We start from the raw sequence: 27,871 nt of genomic DNA, 5'->3' as shown, positions 1-27,871 counted from the left end.
TGAAGGGTCTGGGGTTCTCTGGGTATGAGTCTCTTGACTCTCCTATAGGTTTAACATTTTCTGGATTAAAAGCTGAAGAAAACCAGTTTGGGTGCTGGAGTAACATAATACCCAGGTCAGTGCGTTCACTTATTTCCACTGTCTGTACAGTAAGCAAGAGAACGCGGGCCTACCCACAGTTGGCGCAGTTGAAGTGGTCTGGATGGTAGGGGTCGTTCTTGAATATCAGGGGCTGCTCGTCGATGATGGCGTGGCACTTCTGGCAGATGTATTTGCCGAGGCCCCGGGCTTTCTCCCGGTTATGACAGGGGCGACACAGGTGCCTAAAAAGAGCCATAGAAGCTGACATTTAAAATCCAAAGTTCTTCTAATTAAAAAAAAAACAAAAAAACTTCCCATATCTATGCAAAAAAATTCAAGAGACCGTTTCTTAAAAATTACTGCTGTGTTTCAAGAGCAGAACCAAGCCCCACTTTCCATAGGAAGCTACTTACTCCCACCCAGATGATCAGGTAGTGCTTAAAAGACCCCCCTGGCAGCCGTGCCAGATGCAGGACAATGCCAGGGCACCCCCCACAGGCCCGGCCACGCCACACTGCCCGTGCATGACCTGGGAGCACAGGTGACCCTGAGGCACCACCCTGCCCACCCACCCACCTGCCTTGTGGGGACCGGTGCCCTGCTCGTACCTTCCGGCGTTCTTGACGAAACCGATGTCGGCCAGGACCTCCTGGCAGAGGTCGCAGCGGAAGCACTCGGGGTGCCAGCTGTTGTTCATGGCTTTGATCACCCGGCCGATGATGAATTCACCTGCAGGAGGGACACTCAGGCCACAGCTCGGCCTCCCTGCCCACGGCCCCGGGAAAGCATTCTCCCTGTGCTAGGACCCCACAGGAGGCGCTGCGTTAGAAAAACGCCTCCATGTCCTCTGAGCCCTTGTGTTTGGCCCTGCAGCCACATTCTTGGGCCATCTTGTCTCATCTCTGGGTCTGTTCTCCTTTTCTAAACAAGGTGTGGGCTCTCCCTCTCCGAGGCCTGTGGTTATATCAGGTCATAGGCACAGAAAACAGAAATTCACAGCCTGCTTTCTTGTGACGCAGACTTAACTTCTTCCTGCATCCAGCCTTCTCAGCATCTACTTGCTAATCCCAGGTTCCCCGGCTGTGTGACCGGCAGGCCACCTCTGTGCCTCTCGAGGTCCCTGCTGCCCCCCACCGACTGCATTGACAAAAGGGAATTGCATGGAAGCCCGGCAGGTCCTGGGGTCAGTCACCCCTTGGGCCATGAGAAGTGGTGCTCTCGGGTTGGGACTCTCCCAGGTGGTTAACCTCGATGACGGGGAGTGCGGCTGACAAGCACCTGACAACTCTCCCTCCTACGCAGCTCGTGGGAGGAAGTCCTGCAGAAGGAAACTCACTTTTCACGGCAGGTTGGGCACCAACACTTACCACACTGATGACAGCAAGGAGCAAAGAGCATCTGGAAGTCATGTTCACAGTACTTCCTTCCTTCAAACTGAAACAGAAAGTACCACCCCTCGTGAGTAGGAGACAGCCCCAGGATCCATCATCCTCCTAAGGCCTGTGAAGCAGAGGGGCACCCTCTGGCACCTTCCACACACATGCGTGTGGATACAGGACAGGCTCCCCGACCAGCTGAGGCCAGAAGTAACCCTCCACCTCCAAAGAGCAATGAGCCCGCTGCTCACCAGGCTTCACCAGGTCTTGGCTCAAACCCCACCTGCAGGGTGGAGGAGAACCACAGGCCCTTCTCCCCATGTTGAAAAAATAAATTTATAGACAGTAAATATTCTAGCATATTTTAACTGTAAACACTTTTGTGTGATGTGCTGTGCTTAGTCACTCAGTCATGTCCGACTCTTTGCCACCCCATGGACTGTCCATGGAATTCTCCAGGCAAGAATACTGGAGTGGGTTGCCATGCCATCCTCCAGGGTATCTTCCCGACCCAGGGATCGAACCCAGGTCTCCTGCATTGCAGGTGGATTCCTTACCATCTGAGCCACAAGGGAAGCCCATTACAAAAATTATTACTATACAAATGATCAAAATATAAGTATGGGGACTTCCCTGGTCATCCAGTGGTTATGCAGGGGACATGGGTTCGATCCCTGGTCCCAGAAGATTCCACAAGTGGAGGAGCAGTTAAGCCCACGTGCCATAACTACCAAGCCTGTGAGCCTCAACTACGAAGCCTGCGTGCCTCAATTAGAGAGTCTTTGCACCAGAATCAAAGATCCCACATGACGTAGTGACGATTCTGATGCAGCTAAATCAATCTATCAATTGATCAATAGTTTTTAGGAAAGCATGTTACAAGTGTTAAATTGCATTTACTGTTTGATTATTCGCATGAGCACCATATCCTACCTAGATAAGCAGGACCCCTCTTTTCCTCACAGTGATTTCAGCCCTCCACTGATAAGGATGCCTGACACCTAGAAGACTCGGAGTTCAACATTATCTAGTTTATTAATGTTTTGTATTTGGGGGACTGCTTGTACCCTTCTCACAGTATGGGAAAAAGAAAGTGATGGAGAGGCAACAGCAAGCCACGGAGATCAAGAGCCTGCCTCTTCTCTTTTCCTCCCTCTTAAGGCCATTGCCATAACTACCCATTTCAGTAAAAATCTTAGCTCTGAAAATAGTAGGTCAGGGAAAGAAAACCATGTCAGATATCAGAGGACCAACCTGGGTTCTAACCCTATTACATCACTGGTCTGCTCTTGTCAAGGGCACGCAACCTCTCTTGGCCTCAAAAAGGATCAGGCAGGTAAAGGCTTTACAAGTGTGGAGACGAGGGTTTCCTTGGGGCAGGCTCCCTGGACCCCCGAGGCTGCGCTGCGGGCCTGGGCACCAGGGGCCACAGCCTCCCCTGCACCAGCTTAGGGACTGGAGAGCCCTGCTCGGTCCCCAGAACGAGCCTGAAGGCCATCACCCTTGACAGAAAGAGATTCCTGTTCTGATGGCGAGGGTTTCTGTCGTAGGGAACATGTGTTCTGGGAACACGGTAGGAGCTGAATAGATGTGTCTGAGCAACACGGTATTCTGGAGTTTGTCCCGACACACACACTGCTCTGCTCTGTGGCCCCATGACTTCTGCAGGTTGGCCGCGAGCCTCCCTCCCAGGCCCCATTCCTATGGGAAAACAATGTTGGACTGACCAACAACTGACTTACTAATGACCTTTAAAAGCCACCTTTCCTTCCTCAGGAATGGCCTGTAAAACAGGAAAAGTTTAAAATCTGCAGGAGGAGAAACCAAACGGCAGCCACGTCTGGGTGTCACATAACTGTGTACACATATCACCATATAGAGATATGCGTGCAGACGCACAAGGAGGTGATCACACAGGCACACACTCACACACAGACACATGCACAGCCACACACACAGACCACACACAGACACACACCACACACACAGATATACACAGACACAGATATATACACAGACAAGCAGACACACACACACACACTGTTGCCCTCACTCCCAGATTGAGGCCGTCCCTAGACCAGCCCCAAAGCAGACGTGAGGGGGCATTTCAGGACAGTCAGCATGAACACACTTGCACCCAGCACCCATGGTAACAACCATAGGACCAGGAAGAATAGGTGTTTGGGAAAGAAGAGGAGACACTGAGAAGAACAGGATAAGATGGGGTGCCCCCACTCAACAAACAAGAGCTCCTTTAGGACACAGGTGCTGGGGGGCATCCACAGGGCTGATCACCACCCACCATTACTGCCCAGCCCCCACCACGACCGAGCATCATTGGCCAGACCTCCCTCCCTGTCCCCTCCACCCACCATCACTGCCCAGCCCCCACCAACACTGCCCAGCCCCCACCAACACAGCATCACTGCCCAGCTCCCCCAGCCCAGCATCACTGCCCAGGCCCTCTCTCCCCGCCCCCTCCACCCAGTATCACTGCCCAACCACCCCCCAACCCCCCAGCATCACTGCCCCGCCCCCGCAGCTCACCCATACCCACCTCATAGAAGAGGCCCTCTGGGAACTGCTGGAAGCACTGGGCACACACGAAGCACTGCTCATGGTAGAGCTCGCCATTGCTGTTGACAATCTTCTCAGCGGGCGCAAAGCCACCCCGGCAGCGCTCACAGCTGGCGTTGGCCAGGGCGTTGGCCATGTTGCTGCAACAGACAGACAGGGGACATGGGTCACAGATGGCAGCCCTTCCGAAAGCTCGGTCTGGGGTCACAACAACCGTGTCTTGTCCATAAAGCTGGCTTCCCACCTGCGACCCAAGGTCTCAAGCCCACTTTCTCATGTGGCATCTGGATGCAGACCCTCTGGTTTGCTAACATCCTGCATCCTCCTGCCAACAGCCCAGAGGGCACCCTACCCCCTGCCCGGCCCGTGAAGAGCCAGGGCTGAAGGGAAGCCTCATGAGCCACATCAAAGGATTGAACTGAGGGCCTGATATCGGCTTCACTAAACTGCCCCCCAGCACAGCCTGTACATGCTGAAGGCACAACCCAGATACAGGCCCCAGCTGGTGAGACCCTGCCAAAGCAGCTTCAGTCCTATAGTCCGACAGGGGGACAAATGCCAAACATGGATACTGGGAGACGGATCCGAACACAGTCATCGGGAGATGGATCTGAAAGTCACAGAATTTCCCACCCTGAGAACATTTTACAGCCGGTGATATGCAGGTCCAGAAACAGACAAGCCCAGCCTCGCACAGCTGTCTGGTTCAAGGGAGACACAGGCCCAGAATCCAGGCTCCCCTGCCCAGGTGTCAAAATGGGATGATGGTATCATGCTCGACAGGACCTGAGAGACCTGTCACGAGAGAGGAGCCACGACAAGACCCTGGCTGAGCAGCTACCAGCCATGGTTCCCCTGGACCCTGGACACTCGGGTGCGTTCAGCAAAGGGAAAGCACCAACCGAGCCCCCGATCAGATCTCTCCAGACTGCGGGCTCTGGGGAAGGACTGTTGGGTCTCTGGACAGCCCTCAGGGGGAAGGCCCTGCCAGAGCTGGTACTGGCCCAGCGGATTCATGATTTGCAAGTTTATTTTCAGATACCCAGACGCCCACTCAGAGCATGCGCTCCGCTGTGTGTCTGCATCCCCAGACAGCCACTCAGCCCTCCTTGGGCAGTCACTGCCAACCTCCAGAGCCTGCCCAGCCCCCAGGGGGGAGGCAGAGTTCCCCCCATCCCTTGGAGGACTGCTGCCTTGTTCCCATCACAGCCCACATCTCACTGCTTCCTTAGCAAGGTCTGCACAGACCACACCTCACCCCCACTCCCACAGAAGACGACCCCACCCTCGCCTGGCAACAGTCTCACAGAGCAACATCCTGCTTTGTCGACTTCACACCCCACGCAGAAGTCTATGTCCACGACCCCACACCAACAAAACTCGATTAAAGCATTGCCAGGAAAGGAAGGGAGGGATGTGGCCTTGACAACTGGCAAACTTGACCTAAGTCTCCTACTGCATCGAACTGTCTATCTGTTGTTGAAAAAGTACTGGGGATCAGGGAGAGAAGTCATCAGCTCCCTTGTCACCCGGCTCTGCTGTGAGCTGGATGAACAAGGGCAGTTTGGTTCTGGTCCTCTTCTCCCAACAGGGACCAAAATCCACAGGTGCCCCTCGACAATGTGCAGTGGCCCACAGCCACCCTCACAGGCCCAGTACTGCTCTGAAAGTCAAATAAGAAAAAGTCTATAAAACCACTTTGGAAACCAAAAGGAGCTACTCAAACATCAAGCATTGTTACTAACTTAAAATCCTCTCAAAAGAGTCACTGAATTCTCAGTGATTTTAGCAGAATCCCAAGAGATCTACAGGAGAAACCCTGGAGTGCCCTGAACCCCAATTTCCCAGATCTGTGACATTATCCGGGAGGAAAAGTCCCCTCTTCCCCACCTCTCTGCAGGGGTCACAATTTCTTTATAAACTTCATTCAAAACAACATCTTCCAGAAGACTGAAGGCAGATGGCATGGCTTTATTGAGACACACAATTTGCAAACATGTTAACACAATGTCACTCTTTCTACCAGGGTTTTGTCATTTTGGAAACATATTTCATATAAAATTAATATTAATATTATTAATGTGTAATGAGCACGTTGCTATTTTAAGTGAACTAATCACAAGTACTTAAAATTTTTCTCAGTTTTATGTTCTAAAACAGTAAATACCGATAAAACAAGACCTATTTGGAGACCTCAATATTTTTTAAGACTATGAATGGGTCCCCAGATCAAATTGTTTATCACTAACCAATTTATGCTCATTACACTACAGACCATTTATACTCAAGTTCAAATACTCACAGATTAGAATGCGGTTAGAAAACAGACACATTATAAAAGCAAGTTTTCCCCCACACGCATGAAAAGTAAATTAGTCTTAGAGAGAAGGTTCTGTGTTTTTGAAGAAGTGTTCATTTTAACAACAAGCAAGAAAACAAAAGGAAAGAGAACATTAGCAGAAACTTTGAGGAAAGAAGCCCAAACAAACCAATAATTTCACCAACCTACTCAACTGCTTACATTGCCCTTCTTCTCTGACCCTGTAGCACTATTATATGTATATATATATATATATATATATTTTTTTTTTTTAATGGGCTGTTTTTGAGTAGTTTTAGGTTTACAGCAAGGTTCAGTGGAAGATGCAGAGTTCTTGTACAGCCCTGACCCTCGGGGCACAGCCCCCCGCAGCCAATACCCCCAGATGGTAAAGTGAGGACCACACTGAACACTGTGAGCTGTCGTCGGATTAGTTATAATTAACAGGCTAATATTTCAAAGAGGATTTCCATGGTGGGAAATGTACGCCTGGGGAGCAAGAGAGCCTTGGTGATGGTCTGGTCACAACTGTTTCAGCCGATCTGCATCCACAAATCAGCCGCGCACAGAAAACCTGACATCACCGAGCCTTCCGTTATTTAAGTGCCTTGTTTATCGAAGTGTGTGAAACATATGTTCTAGCATTAAAGTGCAGGAATGTGAGCCTCCAAAGCACCTTGAGTTCACCAAGCATTCTGGTTACAGTGTAACTGTGTTGGTCCGATTGGTGTTAGAGCTCATCAGGAGCTTGCTGTCTCAGGTAAAGAGAAGCGGGACATCTACAGCGAAAGCATAGGGAGTGGAGGGAGGAAGCAGAGACTCAGGCCAGGTAAACTCCCCTCCCTGCTAAGCACACCCGGAGATGGAGATGCAGTGATTCCATTCCAGCTCCCAGGAGGAGTCAGCAGGGCCCTCCGCCTGCCTGTAGGCAGCACATTCCTTCTCTCCTCCCTTCTTTTCTGCACTTCGTCCTGGGCACTCTCGCCCCCCACCAGTCCTGGGAGGAGCCCCGCTGAAGGTGCAGGTCAAACCCCAAGGCAGTGAACTCCAGCCCCAGGAGGGGGCGTGGGAGGGGGCCACTCACAATTTGGCGTAAAAGTCACAGAACTCCTTGTAGACCCTGACATCGCTGTGCCGGCGCTGCACCCTGGACTCGGCCCTCTCATCCTGGCTGCCAAGACCCCGGGGCTCCCCGTTACGGGCCGCCGGGGGGACCTCCTGGTCCTCTGGGATGACGGCTGGGCGCGGGCCCCGGAGCGCCATGGTAGGAGCGGCAGGACTGAGGGACAGGGGATGGAGGGACGCACAACACCCAGGCGGCTCCCCTGGTCACTCCCCCGCACTCCCCTCCCGCTTCCCACACGTCAGCTGCTCCAGGGTCACGCAGCCCTTCCCGTCCAGAGTCCAGAGCTTGCGGTGGGTCTGGAAGCTGCAGGGCCCTCCCCTGACAAAGGATCGGCTGTGCAGCCGCCCTCCAGGGGAAGTAACAGCCGCCGGTGGCGGCGCTGGCAGGAACCCATTCCCTCCCCGGCTCTGGGCAGTGACGGCTCAGTCCCAGGCTCCCGAAGGGGTGCCAGGGAGAGAGCCCGCCAGGGAGAGAGCCCGTGTCCAGTTACAACTCCTCCTGTTTGGCCCCAGTCGAGCCTATAACCCAGCGGCCAGTCCTCCTGGGTCTGCATCTCGGGCAAAGGACAAGGGATGCTCTCCACCTGGCTGTGCTCCTAACACAGGGTCGCCCGCAGTGCTCACCGTCAGCCCTGCAGAGGTGGGGGCCTGGGGCCTGGGGAGTAGATGGGGGAGGGGGCAGCCTCTCCAGTCCCACCTCTCAGTCCCTCGAGTCTCCAACACAGCCCGAGGGTGTCTCCTGGGCAGCAGGGGCAGCTGTTCTTTTGGGGTCTCAGCTTCTTACAAAGTAACTGCTTGTGTTACGTCCTAACACCATGTGCTGTCACATCAGAACATTCGGAATGCCTACTGTGTGCTCGCAGACCTAGCGGGTATGTAAGAGGTGCCCAACCCACTTAGCACAGGGAGCCTGCGTGCGGCCGGGAGCCACCTGTGTTCCCTACAAGATTCACGCAGGTAATAGTGCGTTGCTCCCCAGGGTCCAGGAGCCAAGGGTGGATGGGCAATCATGTGGCCCCGACCGGTGCGGGCTGCAGGGCCGGCCAGCTGGTCCCTCACATCCCCTCCCAGCCAACTCATGTCCAACACAGAGCGGACATGAATTAGTCCTCCAAGAGGACAAGGGGTAATTTGAGGCCAAATCAACACCATTGCTCAATTTTTGTATCCAGGCCTTTTGTTACTTTTAAACCATTTCTGGCACTTAATAATGTCACTCTAAGAAATGCAAACAATTCTTTAGACTGTGATTGTAACCATAAGAAAACGTTTATCTGAACTCCCTTGACCTAGATCACTACAGCCTGCACACGCAGCAAGACAGCCTTGAAGCAAGTGGGAAGCTGTTTTAATATAAAACCCCTCAAGGCCAGCTTTGAGCAGTGGGCCTGTGTGGTAGTTTCCTGGGTTCTGGGATTCACAGAGGTTCTCCCGGGGGCTTCCATCATCCGATCAACCCCCCTCCTCATGGCTGACATGGGGTCTCCGGCAGATCCCACAGGACAGGTCTGTACCCTAGATGTCCCTGACGTCCATCCAGACTGGAGAGGCTTGTATTTCATGAGCTCTGACCACTTTCTCATCTACTGGGCCGAGTCTCAGTCCCTTAGAGTCACTGTAACAAAACACCACTGACCAGGTGGCTTATAAACAACGGAAATTCACGTGTCACGGTCCTGGAGGCAGCAAGCCCAGGACCAAGGCACCAGGGTGGCCAGTGTGGCCGTGCTGGGTGAGGACTCTGCCCATGCCCCCTGGGTTCTGGCTGGCGCCTCCTCGCTGAGCCCTCCCGCGATGGAGGGACAGGGGCTCCACGGGTCTCATTCCAGACCTCCACGCCTGACCTCATGGCCTCACAAGCATCAGGGGTCAGGATCTCAACGTACCAATTTTGGGCATGTTGGTACATATTTGTACATTTGTACATATGTACATATTTGTACATATGTTGGTACATTTGGGTATGATGGTACCAAATTTTGGTACACAAACATTCAGACCAGAGCAGGAGGTCCAGGACCCAGGCTGAGTGCACCCGACAGCCTGCTGGATGCGTAAACCACATGCAGCTCGTCTGTGCTGAGCTGATCCCGCGTTCGGCCCTCCCACATGCTGCACGAAAGGCTGCAAGTCCACCAGCCCAGCCGATGCCATGATTTCAGCCAGAACAAATTCTGCCCCTGACGTAACACCCTGCCTGAGACGAATAACCTGCCCAAAGGTAACAGACCAAGAATGGCAGCTGTTCCTAAGAGCTCAAACACCGAGGGCCTGGACAGAAGCCCGAGCATGTTTGGCAAAGTTTAAAAAGCAACTTTTAATAACTGGTATTTTTAAAATTCAAATCCTCTCAAATAATTTTTGAATTGAATTACATTGAATTCAACTGAATTACATGCATCATTACCAAACACCATCTATGTGGGTTTTTAAATTTTTATTTGAGTATAGTTGATTTACAGTGTTGTTACTTTCTGCCAGAAAGCAAAGTGAATCAGTTATGCATATACAGACATTCCCTATTTTCCAGATTCTTCTCCCATAAGGTAATTACAGAGCACTAAGCAGAGCTCCTGGTGCTACATGGCAGGTCCTCATCTACATGGTTGGTTAACACCAAGCGGAGCATGCTGACCAACTGCCTGGGAAACGGACTCCGACATAGAAACGTGTAGGTCGATGCTCCCTCTTCTGTGGGTGCAGTCCCGTGCTGATGTCACCCCAGCGCCTGGCAGGAGCTTCCAAGACCTTGGCCCACAGGAGCCCCGTGTATCCAGCGTGTGGGGACAACCTGGTTAAATTACCACGGGGCAGACTGACTGTGCTCACTGTCTCTCTGGCTGTGTGTGCATGTGTGCTCAGTCATGTTAAACTCTTTGAGACCCCATGGACTGTAGCCTGCCGGCTTCTCTGTCCACGGGGCTTCCCAGGCAAGAATACTGGAGTGGGTTGCCATGCCCTCCTCAGGGGATCTTCCTGACCCAGGGATTGAACCCAGTCTCTGGCATCTCCTGCATTGGCAGGTGGGGTTTTTGTTTTTTGTTTTTTTTTTACCACTAGTGTCACCTGGGAAGCCCTCACTGTCTCTCTGTTTCATGCAAATGGGAAATTCACTCTGATTTTCCTTTTCTACTAAAACAAAACAACTGTGACACAAAGTAAAGACACTGGTGCTGGCAAGTTCCTTCTCATGCCCCCGTTTCTGGCACAAACGCCCATTTCCTGCACAGGAGGACAGAGGTGAGAGTGGCCAGAGCACAGGATACTGCTGCTCCTGTGATATTCTGCCCCTCAGTCAGAGTGCCCCTGGCTGCAGAGCAGAAGGAATCCATGCAGCAGGAAGGGCCAGAGGGAAGAACTCAGGTGCTCTCGTCCTCCACCAGGTGGAAGGGGGGTGCCACACACCTGTCCCCTGCTGTGCTGGCCCGGCCCGGCGGGGGGGAGGGGGTGAGGGAGGCATGAGAGGGGTCCTCACACACGGGCCTGGGAATGCCACTCTGGCTGGCTCAAGCAAGAGTTACTTCCAAGTTTATACCCGTTTGTGGCTTATCAAGTATATATCACACACCTGCTTTAATTATTAGAGAAAAGGACACACTGGCCAGAAATGAAGGGCGTCCTGGTTACAGTAAAGGTCAAATGCCGCCCGTCCAGGACGCCAGTGCTGGTCCTCAGACGGTGACTCCCTCCCAGGGGCCAAGGCCACGCTGGCTCTGCACGCGCTGGCCTGGCCTGTTGTTTTTCAACCTTGAAGGAATGCGTCCCTGACGTGTTTAACGTTCTCTGTTCTGACAAACAGAAAACTGTCCTGAGACCTGGCTTCCCCGGAGCAGGTTCCCAGTCATCCGAGCGGCTGTCTTCTCAGTTACAGTCTGCAGTTTGGCTCAAAAAGCCATAAGCTTCTCTCTATTCCTATTATGGATTGTTTATTGATTATTTCCATCAACAGGAGCAAGAGGCACAGTCTTTAACAGCAGAAAACTGGGGAATGGTAGGTGGTGGGCAGCCCCCTGGTGGGGACCCTGTGGGCTCTGGGATGTGCAGGGGCCAGACTGCACAGCTCTGTGGGGGGCTGGACTCCCCAACTCCAAACACACGCAGCTTATTACAGATGATGGACAAGAGGCAGGGGAAACACACTACAGTCCTGCCACACAGACACAGCCCACTGACACCTAATCTCTGCTCCTGCTCAAACCCACACACACTCGTGTTTCCACAAATGGGAGGGCTGTGGACAGTCGCCTTGACCGGTGATGATAAAACATTCCCAGCTCTGCGGACACTGTCCAACAGGCAGAGACATGCAGGCCCTTCCTCCCCAGCTTCCGGCCTTCCAGGCCCGCCCATGTCCAGTTCCTCCTGGAAGCTCCTCTGGGTTCTGGCCTGTGCTGGCTGACCTGTGTCTGGGAGCTGTGGAATTCGGGATGCCCTAAGCCTGCTCCTCCTGCAAAGGGGCCGGCCCGCACGGACACGACTCCCAACCAGCCCCTCAGGCTCCCCCAACTCCCAACCAGTGGGACCAGCTCTACCCGTGTGAAGTCCCAGGGGACAGGACAGGCTAGCCAGTGGGCAGATCTGTCCTTGGCCCAGGTCCCCCCGGGACTGAGTGACTCCATCTAAGGGCCCCACCCATGACCTCAGCCTGGCTTCATGCCCTCAGTAAAGAAACCCCCTGGACTGCCATCGAGGCTAGAATCTGCAAGCGGCTCCCAGGCCCCTCCCATGGTCAGTCAGAAGGGCAGGGTTTGGTCAACCTGAAGAACATGCTCAGAATTCCTCTTATAGGCTGGGCAGGTTTTCTCTGCGTGTTTAGCGTCTTTCACAGGAAAATGCGCCTGGAGCAGCCCTTCCACCCTCAGGTCACTTCTCTTGCACTTGTGCTAGAGACCACAAACACACAGTCTCACTCCTAAATGTCCTTTTTAAGGGATCTACTGTGTCCTGAGCAAAACATACAAGCTCAAGAAGGTGTCGTATTTCAAACACAAAAGGGCAGTACTTTGAGCGAGAGTGTTGACTTCAGGGAAAGCTGGGTTAGGATGAACTCCCTGCAGAGTGTCCAGAGCACCTTCACGACCAAGGTGGCCACAGCCCACTTGCCTTCTGGCTCTCAGCTAGGTTCTTATTTTAGTTCTGACTCAGCTGGGACGGCTCCCCTATCGCTGACCTTTGGTGGAGCTGGAGGAGGAAGCCAGCTGAGTTACTCTGACCATCTGTGACCCAGCTGACTGTGAGGCCAGCCTCCTCAATGAGAAACACAGTGAGAATTTCAAGACAAAAGCACAGATAGGAACATTTTGCTCAAGTCAAAACAACCCTTTCAAATTTTAATCTACATGTCTCTCTGCCCCTTGTTTTCTTTTAAACATAGAACATGTTTTCCTGTACATTCTAGCACATTAAGCAACATTTGAAAATACCGGACAAGAGGAAGTGGAGGAACTGAAATATTGTGTTTTCTGGTAACTTTAAAAACTTTCATTAACTTCCCACTTGGCGAGGGACCTGCTTCATCTATCGTGCCCGAGATGCTCCTGAGGTAGCTGGGGGACATGAGGGCCAAGCAGGGTATCCGGTGCCAGCTAGTGTCTCTCCGTGTCCCCCTCTTCCAGTCCATGCAGCCCCTCTCCTCCCATGAGGCCCCCCACCCACTGGGTGAACTAGGTTTCTGCAGGCAGGTCGCAGGCTTAGGGGGGAAGCTCTTGCCCAGTCCCCAGCTTTTCTCAGGGGGCGCGAGTCTGTCCCTCTGGAGGAGTGGTGGTCACGTCAAACCTAACCAAACCTGACCTGACCCGGCTGCAGGCAGGCCCGCCCACTCCTGGAGAGCACCTTGGGGCTCTGATCTGAATCTGGGCACTGGGCCACGGAGATGCCACTCAGCCTTGCTGCCTCTTCTTCCTGGCCCTGCCCCCAGTGGGCATCCTGGGTGGGCGGGGCTGCTCCTTCCCGCCTCTGCAGCCCCTCTCAACGGAGCTCTTAGAGACAGTGACCCATCTTTACAGTGAGCCTTCTTTATCCTGATCTCCCTGTGGATCCTCTCCCCACTGGACCCAACTCACTGCTTGAGGCTGCGCTCAGACTCGGATCCAGGCAAACACCCACACCTGCGTGTGAAGCTGGGCAGGGAAGAAGGCACGTGGTAAGTTCACCAGGGTCCAGGGAGCTCCCCACTTGTGCCCCTCTGAGCCTGGGGTGGGGTCCCTCCGCCCCTCCCGCCCACAAACTCCCAGGAAACTGTGGAAGAGAGGCCTGTGTAGGGGAAGCACAGGACTCAGGAGGTTGAGCGGTGCCCCGCGGCGTCTTCCACATTTATGACTTAAATGATATAAAAGGGACGTTGAGTCTTCCTGACTCCGGGGCCCTAATCCTCTTGTCAACAGAGCTGATGCCAGGGTGGCCGTGCATCTGCCTGTGCCCAGTCCACACCAAGCACAGCAAAGCACACACCAAAACCATCTCTTCTTACTGCATAAATGAGAGCGGAGATGCCACCAGAACTGACCTGGCCCAGGACGCATGACTGAGCCGGGAAAAGAGAAAGAACAAAATGACCAAGTTTTCAAAGAGCTCAGTCTACCAGGAAAGCCAACTGGAAGATGCATGCTGAGAATGGTGCCAACACACCCCACCTTCGGTGCCACAAACACTCCCGCCAAGCTCTCCGACCAGGAGACCCTGACTTCTGAGTGTCCAGTTTCACAGGAATCCTGCTCGTTCAGCAGCTGAGTCAGAACCCCCACCTCCATCAGATCCTCGGATCCCTCCCCCGCCCTCCCCATCAGATCCTCAGACCCCTCCCCCCACTTCCATCAGATCCTCAGACCCCTCCCCCCACCTCCATCAGATTCTCTGCATCTGACTGGTTCCTCTCCCCATCCCCCAACTCCCCACCCCAGGTGATGTCCAAAGCCCTGGCAGGAATCCCATGAGGTCAGTTTGGCTCAATCCCTCCCCCACTACACAGCCCAGCCCCAGTGTCCCTCTCAGTAACTCTCCACCACTGACCAACCCCGCCGTGTGCCTTGGCGGTAAACCCCTACTTTCCCTGTGAGACTCAGAGCTGACCCCACGTCTCTGCCCTGCTGCAGGTTCCCCACATTCACCCCAATGGTCCTTCCAGTTCTCTGACAGTATCCACATCTGTGGGTCACCCCCCACCCACCACAGGGGCGGGGTCCGCCGATGGGCTCCGATGAAGACAGGTCAGCAGAGTGGTAACTGGTCACTTCTGGGACTAGACTATGAAATGCTGCAACTCTCGTCCCCTCTCTGGGGCCACTCACACCCCTCCCCCTCCCTTCCAGCCTCAGGAAGAGGCAGACTCTCAGACCCTCAGCACAGGCACTGGCCTGAGCTGAGCCCAGGTTCCTGGCCCACAGGATGTGGGAGATGATCAAAATGGTGACTGCAGGCCTGCCAGCGGCAAATCCTGTCCACAGGTTGGATCTGGCTGCCCGGCTGCTTTTGTAAATACAGTTTACCAACACCTTGACTCACATATTCCAGGCCTGCACTCACACTATGACAGAGGGCTGAGTAGTTGTGACACTGACAGCTCACAAAGCCTGAGATATTTATCACTGGCCCTTAACAAAAAGTCTGCCAGCTCCCATTGCTGCTAAGTGCTGGGTAATTTGTTTCTCACCAAAGATAATTAACGCACTTGCTCCTGCAGCATGTTGGGCCTTTCTCTAACAACGCATGGTCTCTTAAGTATCTCTCTCTCTCTGCTTTCCACACACACTAACTTCTCTGTTAGCAGACAATGAGTATTTCAACCAGCTTCCCCACTCATATCGCTGGCACGTGGCAGGCCCTTAACAATGCAGACAGAACCACAAACGTCTCATGCAGAAAACCCACAACCTGATAGCATATCCTTTAAATACAGCACAACATTAGATCAGGAAGAGCCGAGACTACAACTTGTGCTGAATAGGTATTATTTCCGGCTAAATCCCTTACAAGGCATTTCTTGACTGCCATACACAGAATGATTCCAGATCCAGGAAAAATTTTGATCTTTTTTGGTTATACTTTCATAAAACCACTCAGTCTAAAATACCTGTGGCTCAGTGGTAAAGAATCCGCCTGCCAATGCAGGAGACTTGGGTTCTATCCCTGGGTTAGGAAGATCCCCTGGAGTAGGAAATGGCAACCCACTCCAGTATTCTTGCTTGGAAGATCCCCTGGACAGAGGAGCCTGAGGAGCTACAGTCCATGGAGTTGCAAAGAGTCAGACATGACTTAGCAACTAAATAACAAAACATCAGTTGCTCTCCAACCCTGCCTAGATTCAGTTCAGTTCAGTAGCTCAGTCGTGTCTGACTCTTTGCGACCCCATGAACCGCAGCATGCCAGGCCTCCCTGTACATCACCAACTCCCAGAGTCCACCCAAACCCTTGTTCATTGAGTCAGTGATGCCATCCAACCATCTCATCCTGTCGTCCCCTTCTCCTGCCCCCAATCCCTCCCAGCATCAGGGTCTTTTCCAATGAGTCAGCTCTTCGCATCAGCTGACCAAAGTACTGGAGTTTCAACTTCAACATCAGTCCTTCCAATGAACACCCAGGACTGATCTCCTTTAGGATGGACTGGTTGGATCTCCTTGTAGTCCAAGGGACTCTCAAGAGTCTTCTCCAACACCACAGTTCAAAAGCATCAATTCTTCAGCGCTCAGCTTTCTTTATAGTCCAACTCTCACATTCATACATTACCACTGAAAAAACCATAGCCTTGACTAGATGGACCTTTATCGACAAAGTAATGACTCTGCTTTTTAATATGCTGTCTAGGTTCGTCATAACTTTCCTTCCAAGCCTAGATTACTGACATTAGTTTTCACCATGAAACAAAGAATATGTTTTTTCGCATCTGGAAATGTTACCGAAATTTTCCAGAGAGGCGCTTTTTTTGTTTTGTTTTGCCACACGGGGCCTGCAGGATCTTTGTTCCTCAACCAGGGATGGAACCTAGGCCCTTCGCAGTGGAAGTGCAGAGTCCGAATCACTCTTGGGGATTCAGTGGTTAGGGCTCAGCGTTTTCACTGCTGAGGGCTTGAGTTCAACCCCTGGGCACAAGGTGTGCAGTGTGGCAAATAAAATAAAATAAAATTTGTAAACCACTGCAGAATCTCAGTCTTGCCCCAACAACGTCTTTGTGCTTGAACTGAGAACTAAAGCTGGCAGCAGAGACTCAGAGATCAGCACACACACTCTGTGCTCTGATTCCTGGTTGGGTCCCAGCTCTGACACAGATGTTGGGGCAGGAGGACAATATTCAGGCAAGATAAAAGGTAGGCTATTCTTATAGTGTTTAGTTTTAATTTTAAGCAATATATTCATTATGACACAAAAATGTCATGTGCGCGTGCGTGCTAAGTCGCTTCAAGCTGTGTTCGACTCTGCGATCCTACGGATGGTAGCCTGCCAGGCTCCTCTGTCCATGAGATTTTCCAGGCAAGAATCCTGGAGTGGGTTGCCGTGCCCTCCTCCAGGGGATCTTCCCCCCAAAATGTAATATTTTTTAGCTTTTAAAATCTATTTTCTCTGGCAAATCTCTATGAATTATCAATGAGGCAGAAAAATTCCGTTTTGTTTCAACAGGCATGACAGGAGCTTACCCTTGGTAAATTTCTAACTTTTAAGATATGATCAGGTGTATTCTGACTGTCAGGTAAGAAATCTTAGCCTAAACCTGAGAGGCCTAAGTGAGTAGTCAAGAGTTCACTCTGAACACTCGGGGAGCAGCTGCGCTCAGCTCCCAAAGCGCCAACCATGGGTCTTCTAGGCCCTTCCTCCTCTGTGAACAGCGCAGCACCCTGAGAACCCCTCACAGCCAGAAGAGCTGGGAACCTCGAGAGAGGCCAAGCTGGTATAGAGATTAATCATTTTACATTTATATGGAAATTATTTATTAATAATCTTACCCACTGTGGGTTTGGGAAAGATTTCATAAACAGAACAGAAAAAGCAAAAACTTTATATAAAGATAAACTATCAAAATTAAAAAAAAAAAAAAAAAAACACCACCTCTGGGCTTCCCTGGTTGCTCAATGGTAAAGAATCCGTCTGCCAATGCAGGAGACACAGGTTCGCTCCCTAATCGAGGAAGATCCCACATGCAGAGGAGCAACTAAGGCCATTCACCACAGCTACGGAGCCAGGGAGCTGCAGCTCCTAGGGCCTGTGCTCTGCAACCAGAGAAACCAGGGCAAAGAGAAGCCCCAAACCGCAAGTAGAGAGTAGCCTCCCATCTCCACAACTAGAGGAAAACCCACGCAGCGACAAGGACCCAGCACAGCCAAAAATAAATAAATAAGTAAGATTAAAAAAATAAAAATAAAAACTTCTGTTTTTCAAAGGACATTTATAAAAATAAGAAGACAAGTCACAGACTGGGAGGAGATGTTTGCAAAATAGGTATCTGACAAAGCACCTGTATCTGGAATACATAAAGCACTGTTTCAACTGAATACTGTAAGAAATAACACAGTGAAAAATGGGCAAAAACTGAATGGTTATTTTGCCAAAAAAGATACGGGATATCATGTATAAATAACACAAGAAACAACACTCAACTTCACAAATGGTCAAAGAAATGCACGGAGACATCAGTACATGCTCCACAAAGGCTATAAGTTGAGGCCCCAGACCTCATCAAGTTTGGGGGAGGATGCGGAGAGAATGGAATCCTGGAACACCGCTGGTGGGAATACAAAATGGTACAGCCTCTTTGGAAAAGTTTAGCCATTTCTCAAGAAATTGAGTGTGTACCCACCAAACGACCCCGCCTTTCCCTGCAATTGAAAGGAAAGCACAGGACTTGTATGTGAACATTCATGCAAATTTCATTTGAAACAGCCAAGACCTGGACACCACTCAACCCTCAACGAATAAATGCAGTAAATGTATAAGCGGACAACGGCTTAGCAGTCCCGAATGATCCCAAGTCATGCACTGTGGACTTGTCTCAAAACAACGATGCTGAGTTAAAAGAGTCAAAAGAAAACAGAGGGTACACGATTGAATGGTTCTATTTATACACAACCCTAGAAGATGAAAATGCAGCCAGAGTGACCACAGTGGCCAAGGCTCCTAGAGATGCAGGAGAGTTACCAATGCAGGCTGGGATTTGGGGACTTGCATGACCGTGATGGTGGTACTTGTCAAAACTGATCCAGTCGCATATTAAACTGTACATCTACTGAGCTCATTCATTTCACCTCAACAAAGCTGTTTCTAAAAAACTGCACACCGGGATGATCTTTACTCTTTGGGAAAAAACACTGCTGCGGGTGGGATTCTGTCCCCTAAAAGACGTGCAGATGTCCTGACTCTGGTACCCAGGAATGTGACCTTACTGGAAATGGAGAGTCTGCAAACTTAACTAAGGCACAAGCTGAGGGTGCACTGGAACAGGCAGGTGTGACACCCACATGTCTGGTGCCCTTCAGTTCAGTTCAGTTCAGTTGCTCAGTCGTGTCTGACTCTGCGACCTCATGAATCGCAGCATGCCAGGCCTCCCTGCCCATCACCAACTCCCGGAGTTTACTCAAACTCATGTCCATCAAGTCAGTGATACCATCCAGCCATCTCATCCTCTGTCGTCCCCTTCTTCTCCTGCCCCCAATCCCTCCCAGCATCAGGGTCTTTTCCAATGAGTCAACTCTTCGCATGAGGTGGCCAAAGTACTGGAGTTTCAGCTTCAGCATCAGTCCTTCCAATGAACACCCAGGACTGATCTCCTTTAGGATGGACTGGTTGGATCTCCCGGCAGTCCAAGGGACTCTCAAGAGTCTTCTCCAACACCACAGGTCAAAAGCGTCCATTCTTCGACACTCAGCTTTCTTCACAGTCCAACTCTCACATCCATACACGACCACTGGAAAAACCATAGCCTTGACTAGACGGACCTTTATTGGCAAAGTAATGTCTCTGCTTTTTAACATGCTATCTAGGTTGGTCATAACTTTCCTTCCAAGGAGTAAGCATCTTTTAATTTCATGGCTGCAATCACCATCTGCAGTGATTTTGGAGGCCAAAAAAATAAAGTCAGCCACTGTTTCCACTGTTTCCCCATCTATTTGCCATGAAGTGATAGGACCAGATGCCATGATCTTAGTTTTCTGAATGTTGAGCTTTAAGCCAACTTTTTCACTCTCCTCTTTCACTTTCATCAAGAGGCTCTTTAGTTCCTCTTCACTTTCTGCCATAAGGGTAGTGTCATCTGCATATCTGAGGTTATTTATATTTCTCCCAGCAATCTTGATTCCAGCTTGGGCTTCTTCATTACAAGGGGAGAAAAGATGGAAAAGACAGAGAGGAAGACGCCATATAAGGCATAGCCACATGGTGACACAGCCAGAGGGGGAACACAGCCCAGGGTGGGGGGGGGGGGGTGGACACAGTCACGGAAAGGGACACACAGCCACGGGAAGACAAAGCCACAGGGGGACGCACAGCCACAGGGGGATGCACAGCCAGAGGGGGACGCACAGCCACAGGGAGGACACAGAGCCACGCAGGGACACACAGCCACAGCGGGACACACAGCCACAGGGGGATGCACAGTCATGCCCAATAAGTCAGACAGACTGAAAGACCCCCCTGCAGCCGTTGGGGGAGCTGCCCGGTTGATTTCTGACCCGGAGTCTCCACAGAACCACACATTTCTGCATTTGAAGCCTCCCTGGCTGTGTGGTACTTGCTATGGCAGTTCTAAGAAGCTGATGCGACCATTGTTCTGTATGAATGTGAAACATACTTCATGATTATTTCTAAAAGTAGATTTTACGTAAGAACATTTCTGTCTAAAGTGGATACAGGCAGTGTTTCTCAGGAAAGCCTTTCACAAGCTTCTGTTCTAAACAGTTTCAGTTTGGGGTCGGAAGAACTTTCATGACTCTTGTGTGCTCTTTAGACACATGCGTCCTGTTGCAGAGCACCGTCTTCAGTTTCAACCCAAAAGGAAAACGTCTTCTGGTAGTGAGCACAGCCGGGCTAGTCTCTGGTTGTTTTTCTGCCCGAATCCATAATCATGCCAAGAAAACAGGTGTGTGGGGGTCAGAGTGAGCGTGGTTTTGTGCAACTCGGAGGAGCCCAGTGTCACAGGTGCTCAGTCCAGCAGCAGCTCGTGGGAGGAACACGTGCAGGTGACCCTCTGGGACCCAGACCCTGGCATCCCAGGGTGGCACAGCCTTGACTCTGCACACAGGAGGTGCTCATCCCCGGTGTCCCTGGGCAGCCCAACCTCGACTCCGCGCCCCAGCAGGCATTCATCCCTGGTGTCTCAGGGTGGCCCAGCTTCGACCCAGCACACAGTAGGCATTCATCCCCGGTGTCTTGATTTGGCGCACAAGTAGGCACCGGATGAGTGTCAGCTGAGTGAGTAACCCACACAGGGCAACATTCACAGGACAACACCACCTCCTGCTAAGCCAGTGGCGAGGGTTTATGAGATAATAAATGACACTGAATAACGGTAGTGATCTTTATCCTTGTTTTAAAGAGGAGCCTCTTGAGGTTCATCTAGATTTCCTGACCCAGTAGCCTGAACTGGGCGTGTCTAACCTCAAAGTCAGCCCCCCCACCCCTATTACCCAAGGAGCCTGACTTGATACTACACACAGGCTTCCTATAAAACTAGGTGAAAACCCTGCCTCTCTAAATTGCTAGAGGACTTTTTCCTGGCTAAGCTCGCAGTCCTAAAATACGCAGTCACTTCTCTGCACCTCGGGACAGAGAAATGGCAGAAGCCCAAATCCCTTCTTATCACCAGGGGACGACACAGCACAAATCAACAGAAACACGGTCCCTCAACCCAAGGCAACAAGCAATACACCTTAAAGAATGACTCTTCTTCCGGTAACGCAAACTCCAGACAAAAGAAAATAACCACATTGTTTCAAAGGCCTCTGTGACTACACAGGTAACCAGCCCCTCTGACATGCAGGTAGGCTCATTCATGGGGACTCTGGCAACTGTGAAAATAAATAAAAGATGGCTGATCTCAAATGTTGTTTTATATAACTTATTAAAAAAGGTAAATTCTTTAGGATCTCAAATCTGAAATTAAACTATTTTTCAAAGGTTTTTGCTCTCAGAGCAAGAGTAGACTGGAGTTCATTTCAGCGGTTGTGACCACCTGCCTCTCTGGTCAAGCACAAGGCGTTCAACATTCCCACTAAACCTGTTTCATCCTTATCCCTGGTGGTCCAGTGGTTAAGACTGCACTTTCACTGCAGGGGCCACAGTTGGTCAAGGAACCGAGATCCCACAAGTTGCATGGCGCAGACAATAACAACAAAAAATATGTTTAAACCAGTCAGTTCAAAGTTAAGACGACTGAATGCAGCTAAGAGACACATGATGTCATAGCAAAAAAAATCCAAATAATGTTGGTGTCAACACCAGGCTTCCCTGGTGGCTCAGTGATAATCTGCCTGCAATGCGGGAGACATGGGTTCTATCCCTGAGTCCAGAAGATCTCCTAGAGAAGAAAACGTCAACTCCCTCCAGTATTCTTGCTTGGAGACTTCCATGGGCAGAGGAGCCTGGCAGGCTACAGTCCATGGGGTCACAGTTGGACATGACTGAGCGACTAACGCTTAATGCTGCAGCTTTCTTCAAATGCAGACAAGAGTGGACAGTTTTCAAATAAACGTTTCCCTCTCAAAGTACAGTTATTGTGGTAAGTTTGTAGACAAATTTAATATATTTAGAGCGCTTCCTTGTCAATTTTTTTTAAGTTAAATAACTTAAACTCTAAAAATAAATCCACAGGAGAAAGAGCAATAGTATATAATGTATTTATTCCTCCCACATCTAAGTGGAAAAATCAAATGCATGAACAGAGGGTCCACAAACACACTGATGTGCTGCCCAGCACAGGTGTCAGGAGAAGGGTTTCCTCAGACAGAGTTCCTACTCCTCACAGCGAACACAGCAGTTTAACCCATAGCTTAATGTGGCAGGGGGCTTTTCAGAACCTAAAACCTAAGAAAGAAATTCAGTAGGGGCAACAAAAACTAAACATGCGTTGTCTGAGGCAAGTTAACTCTGGAAACAGAAAACTCCTAAGCTCCTCAGTTACAAAGGTCTGGGGGTTTGCGAGCCTTCCTTCTCTGCCAGATTACATTCAGAAGTTGCTCTGCCTTCCTGTGTGAAATCCATTTCAGTAACAAAGAACCTTCGAAGCCACCCCGACCCCCACCAAGCCACCATCCACAAACCTCACCCCTAAAGAGCAGAGACAAACTCCTCTGAAACGCGTCCTAAGAAGCCAAAGGGACGCACGTCTCCACTGCCGGCAGCTCTACCATTACCGGTAGCGGACTCAGGACTGAGACCCGCCGGGCTCACGCTGCCCATCCCCGTCCCCGCGGCTCCACTCACCTGAGCGCCTCCTCCCGCGGCCCCGGGAGCCGCAGGCTGTCCGGCCGGTCCCTCCTCCGGCGGTAGAGCCCCGACTGCGAGAGCTCTTTCAGTTGTAAGGCCGTCATGCTCCCCACCCTCCAGGGCCCGCCCCCGACCCCCGATCGCGACCCTCGGAGCGCGGCACCAACGGAGACCTGAGACCGTCCCGTCCCACGCGCACACCTGGCCCAGGGAGAGGCCTGGGGCGGCGGCGCCCTGCCCGGCGCTTCCTGCTTCCCCGACGCACCCCCTCCCTGGGCCGGGCTTATCTCCGCCTGCACCTGGGGGGCGGGGGGGTGGGGGGAACCTGGTGCTCACGTGTTGACCAACAGGCAAAGCCTGGCGGCGGTGAGCCATCACACCGGCGCCAGCATGAATCCTACCAGCATCGCTCTGATCAAAACCGGCTGAAAAGTCCCTAAAAGGTAGCGACTAGAGGAGGGGCCTGCCCTGTTCTATCTGCCAAGAAACCCACCAACACTTCACAGGCAGCTGTCGGTGTCAAGAAGTGCCTGGTCATCAGGAGCTCCTAGGGACATTTTCCTTAGGAAAAGAAAAAAAAAAAAAAAGGCTCAGTTCTCAAGGCAGCAGCTAGTTCCTCCCTCTCCACTGAACTCTAAATCCTCTTTAGAAAGGAAGGAAGTGCCTTCTTTCCTCCCCCATTAAATGTTACTCAAAAATTCATAACTGAAACGAAAGTGGTTTCTTCTACCAACCCCCATCTGGGGATTGTCTCAACCCAGGATTGCCTTGGGTCCCCTCACCTCAGATGCCCACAGTCTACCCAGAACTGTCCTGGGTACCCTGGAGCCCTGCATGTTTGACCCCAAGGCAGGAGGGCAGGTCTGGTTCCTGGGGTGAAGAGTGTAGGTGGGTGTCTGCAGAATGGGGGACAGACAATAGGGACACGTCCTTGTCATCCGGCCCTGCAGGACGCCAGCAAGACAGCAGGCAGCTCTGACTCAGCCTCTTCTCAGGACAGGTCACTCCTGCTCTCAGCCAGCAGCCTGGCTTTGTGGTTCCGGCAGTTTCTGTCTGTGTCAGCATCTTTTTGCCAGGATCTCCTCCAGGCTGAGAGCAGAATGGCTCTGAAAGTTCTTTTCACTCCAAGCATCAAAGGGTTAACATACTCCCCTCTCTAGAAGGACATGTATTGTGAATCCAAGTATTGGGGCATCCCATGGAAGTTGGGTCTCTTCTTGGTCTCACTCCTTCACTCTGCACCACAGCCCTGGCTTCCCTGGGGCTGCAACCCTGGTCCCACCACCACTGGAAACACGACTTTCTACAGTTGCCATCAAAATGCAATATCCAGTTTTAAAGAAGATGAATTGGGGAAATAGTAGTATTGTTGTGTGTGTGTTAGTCACTCAGTCGTGTCTGACTCTTTGCGACTCCATGGACTGTAGCCCACCAGGCTTTTCTGTCCATGGATTCTCAAGGCAAGAATAGTGGAGCGGGTTGTTATTCCCTTCTCCAGGGGATCTTCCAGACCCAGGGATGGAACCTGGGTCTCCCACACTGCAGGCTGATTCTTTACAGTCTGAGCCACCTGGGAAGCCCAAGTAATATTGTTACCACTCTAGATTTAATTAGTGATGAAAGGTAAAAACAATAAAGTGACAGATGTAGCTCTTCCTCTCTCTGGAAGGAGACACAGAAAACTGGTAATGGGAGCCTTGGCCTTGAGCAGAGCAGCAGAAGACAACTGCATACCTTCTGGACTTTCACTGTCCCGCTCATTCAAAATATATGAGAAAAATATAGAAGATACCTCTCGTACAAAGCTCTAGAATCCTTCTGAGGCCAAAAAAATACAGAAAAGTTGAAAGTTTACAGTAATAGAAACCTCAAATCAGGATTCCTAAAGTGTCTAATTCTTATAGTTTTCGTCATGACAGGTGAAAAATGCAGAGAAACAATCTTTTTTTTTATTCTAAGCGTCAAAACAGGTAAGATGCCTGATGAATAAAACACAATTACTGTGGCCACTGCAGACACAGAAGCCTCAACATAGGACTATAACATAGTTATACGTATCTATAAGAAAATGTAAATAAGAGAGCTTGATTTTGTTTTTTGTTCATGGTGTTTTCTTTTTTTTTTTTAACTTTTTATTTTGTGTTGGGGTATAGCCAGTTAATAATGTTGTAATAGTTTCATGTGAACAGTGAAGGGACTCAGCCATACATATACATGTATCCATTCTCCCCCAAACTCCCCTCCCAGCCAGGCTGGCACATAACATTGAGCAGAGTTCCCCATGCTGTCCTTGTTGGTTATCCATTTCAAATACAGCAGTGTGCACATGTCCATCCCAAATTCCCTAACTGTCTCTTCCCTCCTCCTCAACCATAAATCGGTTCTCTAAGTCTGTGAGTCTCTGTTACAGAGCTTGATTTCTAAGAGACCTTTTAAAGGATCTAGGCAGCCCGCTGACAAGGAAAAAGGGCTTGGAAACTAGTAAAGCTGACAAGACAGGAAACACCTACTGCGTAGGATGAATCCTGTAGGTGATGAGTCTAAGGTTAAAAGGATGTGAACAGGAAAAAAAAACGTTGTGTAAAACAAACCGAAACAATTTATGCCCTTTGACTTTTAAAATAGCTGTGCTGACAAATAGAAATTTCAGTAAACTGATGCTAATATATGTTACCAACTGGGTAAAATTAAATCCTGAGGTTTTGTGCAAAGGTCTTTTAACCACTGTCATCTTACTGACACCAGACTGTGAGAGACAGGGCTGTCCCCCTGCCCCAAGTTCACTGGGACCTGCAGTGAAGGGTGTGCAGCTGGGGTGCCCTACCCCCAACAAAGGTTCCCACGTGGGAGGAGGGAAGGGGAGTGCACAAGGAGGCGGAGACAAGGACATCTCCCGTCCCCAGGCTCCCTCCTTTCAAGCTTTTCCACAGAAAGTTGTCAACTGGGCCTGGGTGGAGATCAGGGCTATTTAAAAAGAGTTTTAAATTTCAAAGGACTGTCTAAGCATCTGGTACTGAGGGAGGCCACGTGGGTGTCTGCGCCAGAAGTTCATTTCTCAGAGTAGGGCAGTGCTCCCACCTGATGAGGGTCCTGGGCTCCCTGCCCCCACCTTTACTGCCCATCAGCTGTCAAGAAGCTGAGGTTCACAAACACACTGCCGAGGGGCACCTCCCAACTCCCACCAGAGGGGGTGGCTGCTCTGGGAACCTGCCCGCCCACCCACCGGGCTCTCCTGGGACCTGATGGCTCTCTCTTCTGTCAGTTTATTCTCTTGGATGAAATGACTAAACAGGAAGGTCCAGGGAGCAGTGCACCAGGCCTTGCTCTGTGGGTTGACCTCTGACCCTGGGCCCCACCTTTCGGGGGTCATGGACCATCTGTGAGTCTGATAAAGGCCAGTGCGCCTCAGCAATGACTGTGAGCACAACACTGCCTCCACCTCAGGGCACGGGCAGGGGACTTACAGGGACCCCCCTGCCTTGGGTGGGGGAGCCCTGAGCTCAGCTGCGGCCAGACTCCGGTTCAGGGGAGTTCCTGCTGTCCTCCTCAACTTCTCCCCACCTCCCAGTTCATCTCGGCCTCTGGCTTCACCCTCCTCCTCTCTGTCCTCCCCATTTGTGGGAGTTCTTCCCAAACATACACTCAAAGGTCGTGGGAAACCCTGCAGCGCCCCCTACCCGGCCAATCCCCGCTCAGTATCACCGCAGGGGTCCCTCTCACAGGGGGCTTTGGGGCGAGGGGCTCCACCCTGCCCGCCACCAGATTCCAGCCCTCCCAGAGAAGCTGTACAGCCTGTCTCTGGTCGACAAGGCCGGGTAACCGTGCAGCAGGCATGTCCTAAGTTCTCTTAGTTGCTTTAGTTGTCTGACCAACTGATTCCGAGAGACTCATAGGTTTATGATGATGCTGAGCTTGAGATGAATGCCCTGGAGCTTTGAAACTCCTAACCCTAACCCTGTTTTGCTTCTGCATTTAACATGTGGCATTACCTAAATGAGAATCATAAAGGCACATCCCTTCCACGATTTCGGGAAATGCTACTTTCCTTGAAGAATCCCTGACACTGTGTATTTGTAGGGCTGAGCACCTCCCATGAGTATGAACACTTTCTTTCGGGATAAAAACTACACCACCAGCTCTGGTCTTCCCTTTCAGCTGAGTCAGCGAGGTCCTCAGTGTGCCTGCTCCACACACTCCCTTCAGGCTGTGGGGAGTGAAGAGACCTGGTTAAATCCTCTGCCACGAAGATGGGCTGCCAGCATCCCGCATGGCAGGCTCCTTGGAGGAGGTGGCTGAGGCTGCACAGGCTTCCTGGCCAGCAATGGGTGGGCCCCACATCAGGCCCCCTCCCCAGACTAGGGGCCTCAGGCTGCAGACGCCTGAGCAGCTGGACGCTGCCAGGCCATTAATCTCCTCGTATGATGAGAGAAGAATTTTGTTTTGCAACCAGTCTTAACTCAGTGGAAACGAGTCCTTTTCAGCTTACATTTTACCACATGAGTAATCACCTTTTGGGGGAAGCAAAGTCTCCCTGATAGAGCAGAGCAGTCCCCTCTCTGCGTCCATACTCCCTCCCCACCAGACACTGGCTTCCTCCTCATCCACGAAGGCTCAGACCCCATGTTTCCCACGAGCAGGTTCAAACTCAAGTCAAGTAGAGCAGAATGTGAGAGGGCTGAATCCACCGTCCAGAAAAGAAGTCACCAAAAACACGGTCCCTAACCTGCTTGCCAGTCCCTCTGAAAGTAAGTGCCCCTCCTCTTGGGGAGCCTCAATGAAAGTCATCCATCAGAAACAGAGGGGGCAGGGGTGAGATTAGAGAGTCAGGTAGGGGTGGGGGCGGGTGGGGGGTTGTCTCTCAAAGGTCTCTTTATCCTAAGAGCCTGGGAACCACAGGGGCCTGAGAAGATCAAACTTGTTTTGCAAAGACCCCTCTCACAGACCTGGGAGCCGGAAGGCTTAGCCTTCAGAGGAGAGACTGGGGGGAGGG

General features: G+C 51.3%; 1 protein-coding gene across 7 annotated transcripts in view; it reads right to left on the bottom strand.

The window, feature by feature from the left end:
* LIMS1 (LIM zinc finger domain containing 1) overlaps positions 1-27,871 on the bottom strand; it is an 82,494-nt gene that overhangs the window by 9,440 nt on the left and 45,183 nt on the right. For 4 of the 7 annotated variants that reach the window (XM_061155354.1, XM_061155355.1, XM_061155356.1 and 1 more), the window contains 4 exons: positions 4,015-4,174; positions 1,449-1,515; positions 690-810; positions 174-323 (listed from right to left, as the gene is read on the bottom strand). In XM_061155354.1, the coding sequence (XP_061011337.1) occupies positions 174-323; positions 690-810; positions 1,449-1,515; positions 4,015-4,174 (498 nt within the window). Of the gene's footprint in view, positions 1-173; positions 324-689; positions 811-1,448; positions 1,516-4,014; positions 4,175-7,438; positions 7,639-22,878; positions 23,031-27,871 lie in introns of those variants that run through there. The other 3 variants (XM_061155352.1, XM_061155358.1, XM_061155353.1) reach the window with 2 other exon arrangements.

This window comes from Dama dama, chromosome 11, assembly GCF_033118175.1.
Source record: "Dama dama isolate Ldn47 chromosome 11, ASM3311817v1, whole genome shotgun sequence".
NCBI classification, from domain to species: domain Eukaryota; kingdom Metazoa; phylum Chordata; class Mammalia; order Artiodactyla; family Cervidae; genus Dama; species Dama dama.
The sequence above is the reverse complement of the archived record's forward strand: the minus strand, read 5'-3'. Positions and strand labels throughout refer to the sequence as shown.